The sequence below is a fragment of the Coccinella septempunctata genome, chromosome 5, assembly GCF_907165205.1.
Source record: "Coccinella septempunctata chromosome 5, icCocSept1.1, whole genome shotgun sequence".
Taxonomy (NCBI): Eukaryota; Metazoa; Arthropoda; class Insecta; order Coleoptera; family Coccinellidae; genus Coccinella; species Coccinella septempunctata.
Window position 1 is genome coordinate 20,466,956 of NC_058193.1, and position 19,790 is coordinate 20,486,745.

Below are 19,790 nucleotides of genomic sequence, written 5' to 3' on the forward strand. Positions count from 1 at the left end.
ACCTGGCCCAGATGGCATTTCCTCGTTCCAATTGAAACAGTGCTCTGAAGCACTAGCTGTCCCATTGTCCATCATTTTCCGACAATCATTCACCTCTTCTAAACTACCATCTGCTTGGTTGTCCGCCTCTATCACACCTATTTTTAAGAAAGGGGACAAATTGGATCCCAAAAATTACAGGCCAATTAGTTTAACATCAGCCACTTGTAAGGTGATGGAGAGAATTATTTGCAATGCCATTTTAACTTTTGCAGTTGATCATAAGATTATCCCTAAAGAACACCATGGATTTTTACCTGGCAGGTCCATCCTTACTAATCTTTTACCCTGTATCGACGATTGGACTAAGGCTTGGGACTCTGATATCCCTGTGGATATCATTTACCTCGACTTCGCCAAGGCGTTTGACCGTGTGCCCCACCGTCGGCTCATTTCTAAGCTCGAACATCTGGGTATACGGGGTGGTTGTTTATCGTGGATAGAATCTTTCCTACATAATCGGACATTTCGTGTCAGAGTTGGGGAGAGCAAATCATCTAAATATCGAGTGACCAGCGGTATCCCACAGGGTACAGTGCTTGGTCCTCTTCTTTTTTTGTTGTTTACGTCGGATCTTCCTTCCTCTCTTCGATCAATGTGTGCATTATTCGCTGATGATACGAAGCTATACAATTTTCCTCTAACTTGCGCTGATGTCCTCAAGAAGGACCTAAGTACCTTGAATGAGTGGTGCAGGCAATGGATGCTGCCTCTTAATTTGGACAAATGCTGCGTACTCCATGTGGGCAAGAAAAATCCCAAAACCGAATACTTCATCGACGGCAGATTGTTGAAGAGTGTTGACGAGCACTGTGATTTGGGTCTAATAGTAACAACCAATTTTTCCTGGTCCAGCCATGTAACATCTATTTGTAATAGAGCTAAACAACTATGCCACTCATTGTATCGTTCTTTTCATGGGTGCAGCTTACAAACGTGTAGGCTTCTGTATCTCTCGTATGTTCGCCCGATGCTGGAGTTTGCCGGTCCCGCTTGGTGGCCTTCACTGAGGAGGAATGTGGATGCGTTAGAAGCTATTCAGCGCACTTGTACACGGCTACCGTTTGGTCGTGACCGTCCAGGCTACGATGCACGACTCCGGCTTCTCAGTATCCCGAGGTTCGAGCAACGTCGTGAGCGAGGTGACCTCATCCTTGCCTACCGAGCATTGCACGGTTATACTGTTGCTGATCTACAGTTCATGTTCAAGAGGAACTTTAATCACCTACGGGGACACCCCTTTAAGCTTGCCAAGGAAAAGTTCAGAACTATCGTCCGACAAAACTTCCTATCGAACAGAATATTTGAGCGCTGGAACCGACTGCCAACCGACGTGGTGACCGCTACATCGGTTAATGTTTTCAAGAATCGCTACGGCAGGTGGATCTCTTCTCTTTGAATTTTGTTTTTTCTTTTTTTAATTTACTTTCAAACATTTCATGTATTGAGTTTATAGGTACTGTTACCTCAACTCTTATTATATTAAATAATAATAATAATAATAATAATAATAATCTCAAATAACTCAGAAATTATTGAATTTAGGAGCATAATCATGTGAGAAAACTATCATTATTTTCGACCGCAGAATCCAACACAATTATAAAAAAAATAGGGTTCTAATTTGAAAAACAGAAGTTATGGCCAATTTAAAATCACAATTTTCAACACAAAATTTGAAACACCCTGTGATGATATTTTTGAAATCCAAAAGATGCATGACCTTTTCACATCCTTCCTCTTCGATGTTGTAAAAACGGTTTACGCTCAGGATATTTAAAATAAGAATAATGAACATATTACTGACTGAACATATTTGACTTTTTTTCCAGTTTTTTTTGGATATTTTGAAAACTATTCGATTTAATACAATGGTTTTAACAGAAATGTATTCACTATTGAATACTCGATCATACCAGGAATAGAAAACTTGAAAAAAAATTTTTTCGTCGAATTTATTTTCACTCCCTGTATAACCCTGTATAAAGTTTTTGGGCTTCGAAAATATTTTAGCTCTGTAGAGAACTTCGAACAATATCATAATCTCAATTTTCAGATTTCAAATATGTCTAGTTCTCCAGAAACGTCTAATAGGCACTCGAACTTGAGACACCCTGTATTTATTTTTATAATTCAATTTTCTTGTTTTGAAGTAAACTATTATCAAAGCTCAGTGCGGGAAACTTGGACCACTGATTATGTCTCCCGCACTCCCTTTCAGTCTATTCAACAGATGTTTTCTTGAAACTTTTACAAAAAATAAAAACGCTCATAGTTTGTAAAAAAATATTAATCAATGAAAGCAATAAAACCAAAAGGCACCACGCACCTACTAAACTTTTCAGACAGAGTAACAAACAAAAATTATCCAATTTCTCACTTCCTAACAACAAAATCACGTTCAACATTCTCACTCCCGAACTGATGGCGGCCAAAATGGAGCCGCCCCTAGTTGTGCCTTGTTACGAGCAAAGATTATAGAGTTACCTAACCTAACCTAACTCTATAATCTTTGGTTACGAGTATATCGCAAGCTATTTACGATATCGGTAGCGCGAACTTTGTATTGAAATATTTGAGATGATTCAAGTCTTCTACCTCAGCAAGTCTCCCGGACTCTCCCTAAGTTAAATACAACAAATAGGTACAATCAAAATCAAAATGAAGTACATATGTACTTCTCAGAAAGAGTATACTCTTTTGGGGTCATTTATGACAATTTTTCGTTCTTATTGTGCTCATGAAAGTCAAAATCTAGCAAAAAGATTCCATCTGCATTCGATTGAACACGACTTTAATATATTCGAAACAATTTCAGTACATTGTGGACTTCGCTATTTCATTATCATTAACCCAATCATGTTTTAAAGCCTTACTCAAGTTAAGCCTTAATATTGGATCCGGTTCTAGAAGTACTCTGACTAAATGTTTTGCTCTGGAGCACAACGTGTCAGTCACACTGGATCTAAAGCTCCAATTCTTATTCATCTGGTCCTTCAATAGTTTTTTCATATTTGAGTCATCGAATGGCATAGATGCGTTGAGCATGATGAAAAGGATGACACCTAGAGACCAAACATCTGACATCTTGGGGTTGTAAGGTATACCACTGATCACTTCAGGTGCTGCATATGCAGTAGACCCACAATATGTTTGACTCAAAATAACATCGCCATCATCGTTTGTGCAGAATCGAGCAAATCCAAAGTCGGTTATTTTCGCATTGAACTTTCCAGATAATAGTATATTTTCACATTTGAGGTTCCTATGAGCTATATTCATTCCATGTAGGTACTGAAGACCACTTGCAATTTGGTGGAACCAAATTTTAGCCTGTGTTTCAACTACAGCCCCATTCACTTTTATATGATTCAGCAAGTCGCCATTAGGAGCGTATTTCATGAAGATAAATACTCTGGGTCCTCTCTGAAGAATACTGTGGGCTTGTATAATGTGGGGATTCTTAATTTTCGTCAGAATGTCTAGTTCGCGAAGAAAGAACTTACGTAGAATATCCTTAGGAGCCTTTTCCTTATCGAAAATTTTGCATGCCAGTCGCAGTTTTTTAGGACCAGCCCCATCGACAAAATCCGCTAGATGTACTGTGGCATAGGTACCTTTTCCAATTTTTTTACCTATCAGATAACCTCTTTGTTCGAAAACATTAACTTCTGAGGAACTTGGCATCATTTGTTGCATGATTTCAAATATACATCTATTCGAAGCACTGAAATTTTAACATCGGAGAACGAACTCAATTTGACATGACGCGATATTTCATTTTTGAGGTGAGAAACGATCTATGAAACGATCGGAAACTCTGTGAAGAATGTCAATAGTTGCTGTCATGTTTCTTTGGATTCAGTTTTTATTGATGACGATAAATTCTAATGTAATGACCACTTTTCTCGATTGCGAATCAGCATAATTTCAATAAAATCTAAGATTTGATAAAAATTCATTCAATTTTTCACAATTCAATGACATACTTTGTAAAAATGCTAGATGTTTCACGTTTGTGGAGTTTTCTCTATTTCAACTACTAGAAGCTTCTTTTTTTGCTTCCTACGATATATGCGGGGCAAAAGAAAGAATTCTTTTGAATGAAATATAGTCACAATTCCTCCGATTTTTGATTGAAATTGAATGGATATTTCTCCAATTGATATTGGACAGAATCATTTACTCAACTTGATATTTGACAATGTATTAGTCATTCAAGAAGAATAGAGTAATAACACAGAAAATTTTATTAATATGAAATATGAAAAAAATACTATGAGGTTGAGTAATAAAATAATAAAATCATTAGTTTTATTCCCCAAAAAAATCCTCCGCACATTCCTGTTTATGCATGGACTTCGTCAATGAGATGAACGATTTCTGCTTCTGGCACTTTGTTCTCAGCATCATCAACTTCCCACAGATAAGCCGTATCCAAGTCTAGGAAGGTGAAAAGTGGAGTCTTCTATGCCATATCTTCATATGATCCATAAGATTTAGATTCATTTATACTGATCGCGTGATCGCAATAGCGAAATATGTGGTTTGAGGGACATCATCAATATAAAACACAGTTGTAATAACACCTCGAATACAGATATATAAATGGTGCTCGGCTACCCATCTCTAATATAGGCAAATCTTTGAACGTTCTTTTATCACTTATATTCCTGACAATACAAAAACAATAATACTAATAAACTATAATAATTCTGACAAAACTATCTGAAACTATAGATGGGGAAGATTCTAACGAAATAATTACCTCAAAGATTATACAGTAGAAAGATAGGAAACGCCCTCATATCTCTAGTACTAAAAACCGACTACATTTTGGTCAGTGAAAACACGCTTGAAAATGAGATGGCGCTGAAGACGCACTGTTAATAGAGAAAACTTTTTGATAAGACCAGGCGCAAATAGAAACGCAGGTTAGTGAGGTCATTGTATAAAGTGGTCTTTATACAATGGTGAGGTGACGCAGCGTTGTAAAACATAGAAAAGACCAAGACTGCGCAAATAAAGCGTGACAGTGACTTGTCATTTAGTACGTGCAGCGCAGGAAAAAGCTGCGTCACACTGCGTCACCTCACCAACCTGCGTTTCTATTTGCGCCTGGCCTAACAGTTTTATAATTGAGGGGCGCGAAATGCGAATTCTATTCCTTGTATTGAATTTCAATATCGACTTTGTTTCGATCGGAAAACAAACATCCTGAGCGACAAAACAAAACTGTGTTTTGTCATCAGGATGTTAGTTTTCATCTGAACATTGTTTGGAATCGATTGATATCAATGAAAACCGCTGTTGGATGTGCCATATTTTTAAATGCAATTTATAAAAAATTTACAAAAATTGCAATTATGGACAATAAATGAAGCTTTGACTAGGACACAAAAGTATATGGTGATCTGCTATATGTCGAAGGTGTTATTTCTGTGCAATAGGTTGTTTTGAATTCATAAACTTAGTGGAATTTGTAAAATATACGTATATCAGAAATTAATATGAACCGATATTCAATATACATACATATTTTAGTTCTTTACATTTATGTAGATATTATTTATAGAATTTTCAGAACCACACTGAAAAAAACCTGTATATCAGTAAAGTTTCTCAGTGCTTTTTTATGATTTCCTTATGGTATGGTTTCTTCATGACAAAATATTAAAATTGTTTAATGAATGAACGAAACACTGACAGCAGGTTTCATAAAACTTTCACTTTCCAAACAACAATTTGACAGTCACTCGGTTCCCAAATCGAAATCAATAAAACCTCTGCATTTCTGAATATATTGAAAGAGTAGGTAGCAATTGAGAATCATTGAATGGACCTATAAAGGTCATAATTTCCCCTGAATAGGCCGTTCATGCAGGGGATGCTTTCTGCATACAACAATTTACGTGGATGAACAATTCTCAATTGACCTGCAGTAAAATGTTCACTGCACATGGTGTAGTCAGTACAGTACAGTACAGACAATGAAGTCATTGTCTTAACGCCCTGAAAATTTTATACACCTCGGAGCACTGAAAATTAAAATCAATGAGTGACCAATTCACATGTTACGAGTTTAAATACTTAGGCTTCCATTTTCCGAGGTTGAGTAAAATACTTAATCTCGAAAAATCCATTTTATTATTTGATTCACAGTTCTTCACCATTCAATAATTTTCGAACAATATTATGGCGTTTTCACCAAGAAATAAGACAAGAAAATTCAATAATCAGCAACTAGAACGAGCTAAATAAACAAAAAGCGTACGAGAATCAAAACATTCAAAACCTCTTTGATCAAAATGGACATCTGAAATCTTACAAAATTTCATATGTTTCTGCAAATGGCTCTCGAATCCTTTAGCTTCCAGAATGCCCGTGATGCCGAATTGATACGGTTTTGTATTTCCGTGCCTAGGTTAGCCCTAGTATTTATGAAGCTTCCCAAGTATTTGAACTGCTCGACCTGGAGTTTCATTCTCCATGCTGATATCTGTTTGAAGGCTTTCTGGTTTGTCGATATTGAGTCTAAGGCCTAAAGCTTTGTTTATGTTTATAGGTGTTCAACATTTCAACATTATCTGTAGATCCTCTGAGCTGCTAGCGATAAGTGCGCAGTCGTCTGCATATTGAAGTTCCGTGATAAACTTTGTACGGGTTTTTGCTCTCAGGCGCTTCAGGTTAAACAGGCCTCCATCAAATCTGAATCTTATGCCAACACCACTTACAGGCATACTTATGTCAGCAATTATCGAGACAGCTATGATGAAAATATTGAACAGTAAAGGCGCTAACACGCAGCCTTGTTTTAATCCAGAGTTGGTTGAGAAATGGTCGGTTGTAGAGCCGTTATGCTGTATTCTAGCGGTGTTGTTGGTAGATCCTTGATTGTTGTTCACGGGTCTTCTCTTGCAGCTGTCGCAGTGTGAAATAATTAATAGTGATTGATAGTGAGACACGTAGGTATATTCGAGGATGACAATATCAAGTCCTCGAAATCATTCAATCGTTTCCAGACTTTCGGACCACGCTGTTTATTCTAGGGCGCCAAATTATGGGTTTGCTTAAGGCTCTATATTTAATTTTTCCATTTGGGAATCACTGGTTTAGAGTTTAGTGCCTCTCAGAGACATGTGAGGTATAAACGGTATCTAAAATCTGTCATGCTCGAGTATGTTCATTTTTCTGTCTTTTTTCAAAATTTTTCTAGACACTCACCCCTTCGATGAAAGGGCATACCTCATACAACCTCATACAAATCTTCACAATCCTCTTAGTCTCCAGGAGACCCCATTTAGCAGCGTGGGCTCCTCTATTATTAGGGGTTGAAAATTCTTCGAGGTTTACATGGTGGATAATGTTGAATTTTGTCGTTGAAGGAATAATGATGAAGGTATAAAATATTCCACCACTCCAAAGCAACATTTTTCCTCCTCCGTGCTCTCATTATTCCACAGTTCAGTTTACGCAGAACAAACAAATCAATGTTCCACCAAGAACATGACATGCAAATTAATTTTTCAATATCGAACCCATTAAAACCGAATTTGTCGAATATGGTATTCAAGTTTTTCCATCTCCCCACTGCCAAATTGATTTTCGAAGCACGTTTCTTGAAGGAAGGGCCGCTCTAGAAAATACTCAGAGGCGAGGATAAATTGCATGGAATACAGTTTCCTTCTCTCGAACTCCCCATTATCGGAGTTTTATGCCATGATGGCTCTACAGCTTAAAATCATGCTTGAAATTACTACTCTTGAATGAAAGATGAGCGGTTGACAGCTGAGAATATATTTAATTCATAGCATTGAGTATTAAACCCACCAAGTCAATATCTAACACTAAAGACAACAAATATAATAGGCAGAATCAATATTGTTTTCGGTGGCAAATGGCTCACGGCCCACTTGATCGTATTCGTTGTCAGATACTTTTTCTCATTCTCAAGAATTAAGAACCTATCAAATTGAAAACAACGTTTGCAAGGTTCGTGCAGAATCGGAGCGTCATCTGGAGAATATTGTCTCGTAAAGGAATAAATACGTCATGATAAATACATGAGGAGCCTTTTTATTTGCGAGAAAAAATTTAAGAGACCCAGATAAGGCGAATGTGTTTTAATACGTCCCATTCGCGTATGAAAATGTATCTATGACGTCACGATTATTAGAAACAACCCCCTCCATCATAATAAGTACATGTTTCAGAGATAAGCATAAACAGAAAAATAAGTCACTGCCTGATATGCACCATACGATATACCAATTATATCTCTATGGGTTCGAATAATAATCTTCGGCGGATACGACGTCTAATGCATAAGAGAGAATGTGCAAATCAGCCAGTTTGATAAAGAACGTGTGTCTTAGACCTATAGAAGCTTCCTCCACCAAAATCATCTACATCTATATATCTTTATACAGGGTGTGTTCGAACGTGAGGCTTCTTTTTCAACAGAAGGTAAAACTCAAATTGGAAACAACAATTCAAAAGTCGAAACATCCAAACGCAAATGTAGAGCGGTTTCGGGATCATAGTCCCTCGTCAGTACACTGTAGCGTTGAATATTTCGAAAGGAGGATGGAGTCTTAAACTAAATTGGGGTGACGTTTTGGAAAACTCTTATCACGATACGCCACCTTTCCCGCAAAGACTGAACCAAAACCTTACTTTCTCTGCAGACTCCTACACCAATTCATGGCTCCAAAATTTAACTATTACCTGCAGTCATCGAATGTGAAACGATTCGTCAAGCGACCGCAGGCGAGTCATACCGTCTGTTCCGATATTCCTGAACAGTACTGTCAGTATTTCAGAGACGATGCCTATTGGCCCAGTCGTTCGAGTTCTATTGTTATTCGATTGCGGGCCAGTAAAACCAGCAATATCGGAACAGGCCCAAAAGGGTTCGCTCGCTAGACCATCCAAAATATGTTTTTATATAAGGGATGGTTTTCTGACAGAGTTAATGAGTGGTTCGAATAAGTTGAGCTCAGTGTGAGTAGACTGAACAAACGTTTCTATTCCGCAGTCTATTCCAAATACTTAAGCTGTATTTTGTTGTTGAACCGTGTTCGGAAACATGTTCAAAATATATTCTGTGTGACGTTACTATACCTGTTCAAGTTCAAATTGGCGCTAATCAGAATTAAAATGACATTAGTCAAAATCAAATTGGCAACATCAGATTCAAACTGGCACAAACCAGAAGCAAGTTAACAATAAATAAAATCAAATTGTCAATTCTTAATTTGCTTTCTCTATTGGAATAAAATGTAATCGATAAAAATTTTGATTGAATGATACACACAGTAAATAATGTAATAATCAATTAAATCATTCGAGAATAATGAAATTTCAAAAAATTATATCTTGCATATCCAATGCAGAAGGACTGAATCTTTGGGTATGAGTGATGAATTTTGCAACAATTTACAACCGTTACCTACTTTGCGAGTATTGTTATGAACGATATTCTCTAATCTCTGCAAATTCTGGATTCTACCATTTCGTTTCAAAACATAGACGTCGGGCGTTTTTTCAATGATTTATCATGATTTCAGGGCCGTATTCTGTTTCAAAATGTTGAACAGTAGATTACTGTTCACTATTGTTTTGATATAATTTATTTCATTTCGCAAACTATGCAAAGATTTGAGAAACTCCGAATGTCTGAATATACTTAGTAATACTTTCGAAGAGTTGCAACCAGAAAATTCACAATTTTTGAACGCAAAGAACAAAGAAAAAGAGCTGGAAAGGTGTGTTGATCAGTGTGATCAACTGATTCACTTCCATTCGAACTTTGATATTCGAATTTAACAGTTGAAATTTTATTTTGTTTATTATCAATTTTGAATTGATGAATGCCAGTTTGAACTTGATTATTGCCAATTTGCTTCTGATTAATGCCAGTTTGAAATTGATGTTGCAAATTTGATTTTGACTAATATGATTTCGATTCTGATTAGCGCCAATTTGAACTTGAAAAGGTATAGTGCAATCGTCGCCAAAACGAAAAGTTTTGAAAGCTTGACATCGAGATATGATGACAAGCGATTGACATCTACATATTTTCATGTCGAATTATGTCAGAATCTGCTTTCAATATTCACAAAATATTTTCAAACATTTTTGCGTGTGACGTCAACGTTGCAACGGCCAAATACATCTTTCAAAACCTACGAACTATTTTTGGAAAAATGCTCAAGCCAAAATAAAGCTTTACTTCAAGCAAAACGGAAATGTTCTACATCAAGGATGATTACATTTGAAACAACCCAAAGAACTGAAAAAAATTTGAAAATTGCTCACAGACACTACAATTCCAGTTATTAGAATAAACTATTGTCCTAGAATATCCACGTTTACTGCTAATTTGCCTTAGAAAACCATAATGAAATGCGTTGCCAAAAACATTACAATTCGCTACTACCCACTCCTTGCAACATAGATACAAGGAATGGAAAATAAACATGTGTTGTTGTCCAAAGACTGGAGTGAGATAGTTGCTTAGTGTCGCCAATCACAATTGAGATAGTTGAATCTGACATCATTGTCACGTCAATTTTCCGTACGAAAAGGTAGGAGCTATGTAAATTTATTTTACGCCACTGCCTTAGTGTCGGGCTAGACAGAGAAGCATCGAATGTACCACAACAAATACATTCATAGCACGTCAATGTCCATTACACGTATTTATGTTCTAAGACCCACTCCTGAAATAATTCCATGGTGCTAAACTGACTTCTGTCAGTATTGTCAAACTGACGTGGATTTATTTATATTTGCGTTTGGTAAATATCAACAATCACAATTTTCTCCGGTTTTCTCAGGTTTTCCAATCTGTCTCCTGGGTAGAGAGTATTTGCAGGTCACGCTCAGATTGATCGTTGGTTTTTTTCGTGGACATCGAGATGCAGTGTTTCGCACAAAGATAAGGAATTCCCAACCCTCCGAAGCAGCTCTCCCAATCGGTGCTTACGAAATTATTATATACCGATTAACTCACGAGAAAATTCAAATTAATTATGCCAGTCGCTTCTATGACTCTCGATAATTCTTCGGTATTAACGACATCAATATTCTGTTAGAGCTAAAATCCTCGCCTGATGAAATTAATTGGGAATACCATCAATCTTCGAGCACTCCAACGCTCATCGATTTGTACTGTCATAAGAGGTTGATCAATTCATCATAATGAATGTAGGTATTGGAGGTCAGTTTACTGTTCTATTAATAAGTCCCTAGCTGAGAAATGAATAATTTCGCTTCAGGTATGAAAAGATGCCGCTCACATGAGCCCGTTTTAATGAAATTAAACATTTTGTGTGTTGGTTCTTACGTACGAGAACGTTATCAGTTGGTTCAAATGCCTGTTATTATTTTCACCTCAAAATACTCTCAATCGATTGGGTAAGTATTTGTGGTCAAAATTAACTCTGCCGGCCCTTCTGACCATGAGTACTACAACTTTCTAAGGAAAAGCTACTGATTGTAAATTTTGAGGGTAGGTTGATGATTCGTTCGCCAGTTAATACGTTATTGGGCATACTCCATTCCATAGTTTCCAATTTACTGGCCTCTGTATTTTTTCAATATTTAATAGTTATTTATACAATTGGGTTAAATGAATGTTTATTCATGAGAAGAAAGTTTTTTTACTCACGTGTCGTATACAAAATTTTATCCCATTTTGATGAAAATTCAAATAAGGAATACTCTTCAGAGGAAATATATAATAATTCAAATTCATATCAGGATATCCCTTTGATCGATGGTTGCTATGGCACTATGTAATTAATTGTTTGCAAGTGACAATGAAAATTATAAACCGTCAAAAATTCTTGATACGTGTTTCGAAAAATGTTGAGCGGTGACGACGAGGTTGTAGTTCCCGAGAGCATTATAGAGGAAGCAAATGAGGCAGCAGAAGCAGTTATTCCATTGAAACCTGGAGAAATAATAAGAAAGCCAAAGGTATCAGCGAAAAACTCATTTTGGCTTATATTTCCGAAAGGTCCAAGAAAGTTAAGTCGGCTTCTTTATGGTCCTACTATAGCTACTATAGCTTCTTGTTCGATGGAAAGACGTTTGGAATTGACGGACTCTTCTTCAATACTGGCAGACGCTACTGAGTACTATCGAGATCGAGTAATACAGAGCGCTACCCGGTATGAAACGAGAACCGATTTAATATGTCCCATATTTCCTCTAATTCCGTACGCCGATCAATAGTACTCAATAGTGTCTGCCAGTATTGAATAAGAGTCCTTTATTTTCCTCTTCTAATCGTCTCTTCTCATCCAGATGTTGTTTACAGGGAATATCTGTAATGATTTGTGATTTCATGGAAACCTTTCCTACACGTCTTTTTTCTTTCACTAATTGATTAACTGCTGAATTTTTATTTGAGAAATGGTAAGCAGGTATACATAGTTCCTCAGTGCAGGATTCAGAAAACGGCTCTGTTGTCAGTGGATCTTCTGTCCCAGTCTCTTCTACTGAAGGAGATCTAGGACCAATGTTATTTACAAATAATACATTCAAAAGTATCCACCCTCAATAACTAAACAACGAAACAGAATTTGTGAAAACACTCAGACAGGTCGATTTTTGATGACAGGGGAACATGATCTGGGATTCAAAGCTTGTTTCTATTATTCTTTCAATAGAAATTATGCAATCAATTAGAACTCGCACAAGATTACGGATATTCATTCAGAGGAATATGCACATGACTGAATAAAAAAAACATTGTTTACCAATACCGGATTCGAAACTTGGACCTGACAGAATTTGCAGAGATGCTGAAAATTAGCAATAGAATTAGTAATTTTGATTGATTGCAAATAAAAAGTTAACGAAACGTCATACGACGTTGTCCTTTGAAAAAATTAATTCGGCGATTTTGCGCCTTTGTTTCACCCAAATGAACCGGATGAACCATTCTCTCATACGTTTCATAGCCAAGATAGTTCACTTAAGCGGCCCACAGACGAGCAACTCAGTTGACAACGAGCTTGTAAACCATACGAGGTTGAAGGAATATCAACCACCAACCGGCCCACAGACGTTCAACTTGTTGTCAACTAGGTTGCTCGTCTGTAGGCCGCTACCCATTCCGTCTGTTCCGATATTCCTGAACAGTACTGTCAGTATTTCAGAGACGATGCCCATTGGCAGTCGTTCGAATTCTATTGTTATTCAATTGCGGGCCAGTAAAACCAGCAATATCGGAACAGGCCCCTTATATTATCCCCGTTCAGTTGCCCGAATGAGTATATCTCCGAACTTCCCCGCACAGGTAGGGTAAATTCAGACACCAAAACTACTAAAATAAGCATATTTTAAAGTTTTTTAATGGAAATTTTGAATTAAAAAACAAGTTTGTATATTTTCAAAACAATTGTAGATCTTGGTGCACCATAGTTTTCAGCCGCCTTCTGAATAACTGAATAACTTGCGTCTTTTAACGTCTCTAACTGCAAAATCAACTTTTTCGGCAATATAATTCTCATACGGCCTCCCTCCCAATAGGTATATTTTTGTAGTTTCTGACCATTTTGTAGGTGTCCGAATTTACCCTACAAAAAAACCGTTTTTTATGAAAATCTTATATATTATTATCGGGCAAGAAATATTAACTTCAAATTTGGCTAGAACGTAGGTATTCCATACTTTCAACCTCAGTTAAGAACGACACATGATTATTTTAATCTACTTCATTAGGATTCAAGGTTCTTACTAGTTAAAAATCCTGGGTTGCATGAATCTTTAATTTTTATTTATTATCAAACTCATCTGTGCGACAAAATGACACAACCACTACAATGGATTTTCACTTTAATTTGAAGTTTGTATCACATTGAACATACTTACAAGGACACAATGTTCAGCTACCCATTATGAGACGGCATTGCAGCTAAATTTGATTTTAGATCGAATTGTCCGAAATTACCAGTGCTATCCGAAGCAAAGATTAGATCTAGATTTGATCCGAAGTTGCCCCACTTGCATAAATGTTTTCGATAACTTATTCCTTTTTTCCAGATAAAGTCGAAGCAATGATTAGACATCCGGAGGTCTGTGGGAGATTTGAATCTTTTACCTTTTCATGTGTAAATTTAGTGACGAACATTAAAAGTTGGTCGCTCGAAAAGTTATCGAATTACCCCGCATTATAACTCAGTATATTTATCGATCGGTCATTGAATTCAAAGTAGGATTGATCTCTGAAAGGTCCAACTTATTTATATCACGATATATAGCCAGTAGGCAGTCATAAATACGAAAGTCTGATATTTATACCTTTTATCCTCAACCTTTGATGATTGAACTCCAGCCCCAATTAGAAAACAAAAAAACAACGATTTCTATTCAGCTTTACGATCAAGGCGGATACCTTTATTTTAATTGCCACCTCCCAAGATTCCAGTTTATTTTTGAAACAATTATGCCCCCAATGTTTACCACATTTTTTTTTCTGTATTCTCATATCGTTTACGTTGGAGGCTGGGATTTGTTTTTAGTACGATTTTCGAGCTAGATCCAGGGTGAAAATCTGTTTCATAATCATTTGTTTGGAGTTTCGAAAGATCGGGCATGGTTGATTCGACGAAGGATTAATGATATTTATCTAGTTTGACGATTTGATTGGAACCATTTGAAAATAAGCTTAGGTGAAGAGACTACGCCATTGACGTAGTAAATGTTACACCTGCTTTTATGTTTGGCATCGTTCATCATATTTTGAGAAGTTTTCTGGATCAAGGAGAAATGTTATTGAATACTGCTAGAATACTTACTCAAACTGGAATTTTAATGAAAATTAAGACATTTGAATTCGAAACTGGTTGAACTAAAAAAAAATTAACGGTAATGGGTGATTCCTTCTTTGGGTTCCAGATTCACTTCTAAATTGTGTCAACGAATCACGAATCAGACATTTCGAAATAGTTAAATTGGCTTTTACAAATCTCTTGTCGAAGAAGGTGTTTTGTTCAGTTGAAGTGTAATTTCAGAAAAATTTGTCAGATTTGCAGTTATATGGATCAAATGATCAATGAACTTGCTCCATTCCTATAGTTTGTAAATGGTAATTCGTATACTCCATTCACTTTCATGAAAGCACTTGGTTGGTCAAGAAAATTTGACACATTTTCCACTGTATAGTATGAAAATGTTATGACGCTTGTTCAAACATTTTTGGGTTTTAAATCAGCGTTATGTTGTCGGTTCTACGTAAAAGATCAGTAATCAAGTATTTTATCACGAAGTGAAATTACTTCACAAAATAAGTCGAAAATATGTCATCAACATAAATTACTTCTATATACATACTGATTGAAGAGATTTCAAATCCAGTTATTTGCATGGAAAGGACAAGAGATCAGTTTTCAAATATATTTATTTTTGAAATGGAAAAAAATAAAATTATTGACTATATTGACACATAATATGCAGTTGCTTGAGAAGAGTTAATGTTGATTATCTTCGTTGGCTTAAGGTTGAAGATGTTACAACAGTTGTTGAATAAAAAAAATGCACTTGATTAGGTAATAGGTAGGTACCCACTACCTAGTGGAAAGTCGGGTAGTACCGGACATGATACGAAAAAATAGTAAAACATAAATTTATTCTCTAAATTTTCCAACAAACTTAGTTTCAAATGATTATTCCACATATACTTCACATGTCCTGAAAAGGTACAAACATACACGTCATAAAATAAACATACATCGTTCAAAGAAAATAAAGTGAACATTTTGAATTTCTTCAAGACTAGCGGGTAACATCGGACATGGAAAGAAATTGTAGATACTGTTGAAAAAAGCTAAATTTCAACAATAATCACATCTGTAATACATATTACCCTTTTCTACGTCAGAACATCCTTCATAGACCCATCCATTACACCCACAATCAGAGACAACCTTGGTTGTCTCTGTCTCTGCTCACAACACTGGCTCCAGTCTTGAAACATTCATGGCAAATGGTAAAAGGAGTTTCCTTCTCTCGTGTTTTTTCGTTTGGATGAAAATTTTAGTTTTTGTTTTTTTTTCAACTACTTTCGAAACACTTTGATTTAAACTTTCGTTGAAATTTTTTTACTTCTTTAGCCTCATTTTCATTTTCTCTTCCAAGTCATTTATACTAGAGTGCAAGTGAGCACTTTTTTCAAGTATTTTTTAACTATTCTGTGCTCTGTAGCATTCAAAACTGGCAAAGCTTCTTCGAGATTATCACAAACATCTTTTTGTGAATTTGTTGATCAAAAATATTTTCTTTTTGACCATTGCTTTCTGATTTGGTGGATTGTGGTGAGCATAAAGTATCTTGTTCGTTAATCTTTGTTGGAGTATTTTGGTTTTCAGGAGATTGAAATTATTTTTGTCCGGTCATGCCCGACATGCTTGTGTCCGGTGACACCCGACATGCACCTTGCAATCAGTTGGACATTTACTGGGGAGATATTTGAAATGCATGGTATTTGTTCACGTTTTTATTCTCACTACTCATTAATGCTTGCAATATGCCTAGGAGACCATCTGAACACATACCAATGAGTTTATTCTGTCCATGTGTCAATCACAAAAAATCACAATTTAACGTTCATTTCCTAAACGGCTAAAAATATCAAGGTCAACTAAAGATATGTTTGCGCTTGTATAGAATCAGTTCGTTTGGCCATTCAGAGGAGGAGGTAAAATGATAAATCCAAGAAAACGATAAATGTCCCATAATACCCGCTGTCCGGTGCTATCCGACTTTACCCTATCGGAAAAGAATTGATGGATAATTGAAAAAATGTCGAATTCTTTACAAGAATCACCATGCTTCAATGGAAGTTGAAATAATTGAAGGGAGTTTTGAGTCAAGAGTTACCTCACCTTTAAACAAAAATTTCACATAAATTAACTTCTGACAGGACAACTGGCTCAAATTTATGCCTGCTAATTTTTATACTTCGATATAATTATAATAATATATTTATTGATCCCTTGGGACATTCACGGTGTATAGAACATGTAAAATGAAAAATTAATTTTCTGGAACTTATTCTACGATGACATTCATTGAAAATTCTTAACACTTTAGTAACCATTTTATGCAAGATACATTTGATTGTTGTTTCGAATTGCATTTTATTTAGCAGACTCAGCATGGTGCTTTTATACAAGTAAGTAAATGTTATGATATACATGGTTAGATTCGGGATTTAAAGAGCTTTAATGATGCCATTCTATATGGAGTGTACCATTTGAAGAATAAGGGAAAATGATACATTTTCAAATTGTGGCAACACTGCTTTCAAAGTCCCTAAAATGATATTTTCAAGAAAAGAGCTCGGAAATAATCCCCGTTTTTCTTGGCAAAACTCCAATTCGATAGCTATAGAGATGAATTATTGAATACTGATTTATGCAGAATAAATATTACTCGAAAAAATTCTGTTGGTAGTTTCTAGTACATATAAAGCGCTCTGCTTAGTATTAGAATTTATTCATTGGAAAAAATATTAATGAATTCTTCTTTTCATTAATTTCATACTTTCCAAAATATATGATGGATGTTCAAGAAAGAAAAGTTGAATTCTATCAATATCTAGACCTAGCACAGTTGAGATTTTACTACATCCGAAGCAACTTCTACTGGATGATCTGAAATGCATATTTAACATTGTTCTCATGGATTGATTCTGAATGACAAATATATGATCAGTTTGTCATCTAGGGCCCCAAAAAATAAGGCCGCATCTAGCTATGAAACACAAGAAGTTCGCAAAGTAAATGGTCTTTAAAGTGCTTATTGCCTTCATTGTGTAGAATACTCTATACAATGTCGATGTAAATTTATCACAATGTTGATCACAATCTAGGTTTCAATCCACCAAAATAATCAGTACTTTGTGCTTGATATAGTTTATATATTAGGTACAGTCTTTTACTTTGATGCATTTTGGATACGTTATATTAGATTCTATATATGTATATTGGAGATAATGACTTTGTTGGTTTTGTCGGTATTAAGAGTTGTAGCGGTAAATGTACACCATTCCAATTTTAGATATGGCAGATATCAGGCCAGGTCTCCATATATATGTGGGTATTCAATGTTATTTTACGGTATAATTGCATTAATATCGTCCGCATACATATATTCATTCACATTAAACGCATTGAGGGTTTTACTGGCAGGTAACCTCCGCTTCCAAAATATATGGGAGATCGTCGCCACAAACAATGAAACAGTTTATGAATGACCACACTTTTTATATTTTTGGTCTCATACAAGGCAAATCGTAAATCGCAAGCAATATTTTCCCCTGAAAATATTGCTTGGGATTTACGATTCGCATGATAAAACACCAAAAATAAACGCTTTTTATCTAATTAACTCATATCCGAAACCGATCATTAAAGGTACTACAATCTTTCGAAATCCAGTCGGCATCCTTAAAGTGGGTACGTATCAAAATAATATTCTTTCACTGTTGAGATATTAACAAAAACTAAATCTTTTACGAGCAATTCAACTCTAAAAGTAGATCTGTGCGTTTTTATAGGTATAACATCAGTAAGGTCAATCAAACTTTCGACTGTAGGTATTGTTCCAGATTTTTTGTTCAATTTACTGCAGTTGTACTCTCGGAAGAAGAACGCACCTATTTTCAAACTCAAATTACTCGAAAAGGGTTCATTTATCAAGAATACCTACCACCTAAGACATATTTTGGATAAATAGTTCCAAAACTATTGCGAGTTGAATGATTGCAAATTACAAAATATGGTTAGACGTAAAAGATGTATCATCCATCTATATGTTACGGCTAAAGATAGGTGTGAACATAAACTTAACATTAGCCGGCTAAACTAGGGTTTAGCTTCGGGTATTTGCTTATGTTAGTTTCTTCTATCTTATCCGGCTAAACTTAAGTGTAACCACATCCCATCGGCTAAAAATGTAGAAGGCTTGAGGGTCGAAAATTTTCGGCAATTAAAAGAATGTAAAGAAATAGTAATACGAGTATAATCAAACTATTAATGCAATGCATTTTTTGTATGAATTTCACATATTTTAATAGCAGAAAAGCATTCTGTTAAGCAGTTGAGAAATTGGAGAATGAACATATATTTGTTTCAACTGTGTCTCAACGAATTCTTATTGACGAATCTAAAAATCTAAACGCTTGATGACAAAATTCATGACATGCTATTTTGAGTGTGAGTGTGTAGTGTTAATGATTATTCTTCATCTTGTTATTATTCATAATTTGAGGGAAATTGAATGAGCAGAAGGAAATAATGAAGACAAGAATGATGCCGCGAACTTCTTCATCAAAATACCAAAAGTTAAATTCTAGAAAAATATAAGTAGAAGTACCCAATCTTGTTTGTAGTTAACCGGATTATTTGGCTCAAAGATTATAGAGTTAACTCTATAATCTTTGATTTGGCTGATAAGCTTTACGATGAATGCACTTGTATATCCGGGATGATTCATCAAGGGTGGCGGCAGGCCATATTTTGGAACCCGTATGTTCAATGACTCGTGAAGAAATTTTCAACAAAATCAGCTAGAGAAAGTGTTTTCAACTATGTTCATGTTCATAGTTTTTTTTTTGTTTTTTTTGCGAAAGAATTGGTTGGAAATAAATTGCAACGTTAGAAACTATAGTTCCTATTTCGTAATTTTTCCATAAACCCAATTATTGATTGTTAGAGAAAATATACTTTTGATTA

At 35.6% G+C, this 19,790-nt stretch overlaps 2 protein-coding genes across 2 annotated transcripts in view; one reads left to right on the forward strand and one right to left on the reverse strand.

Annotated features, from left to right (window-relative positions):
- Positions 1-19,790, forward strand: part of LOC123312922 (potassium voltage-gated channel subfamily H member 8) — a 276,226-nt gene that overhangs the window by 44,698 nt on the left and 211,738 nt on the right. The gene's annotated exons all lie outside the window — the stretch shown is intronic.
- LOC123312921 (testis-specific serine/threonine-protein kinase 1-like) lies at positions 2,817-3,834 on the reverse strand. The gene has a single exon (XM_044897508.1). The coding sequence runs from the start codon at positions 3,736-3,738 to the stop codon at positions 2,854-2,856; it is 885 nt and encodes a 294-aa protein (XP_044753443.1). The 5' UTR covers positions 3,739-3,834; the 3' UTR covers positions 2,817-2,853.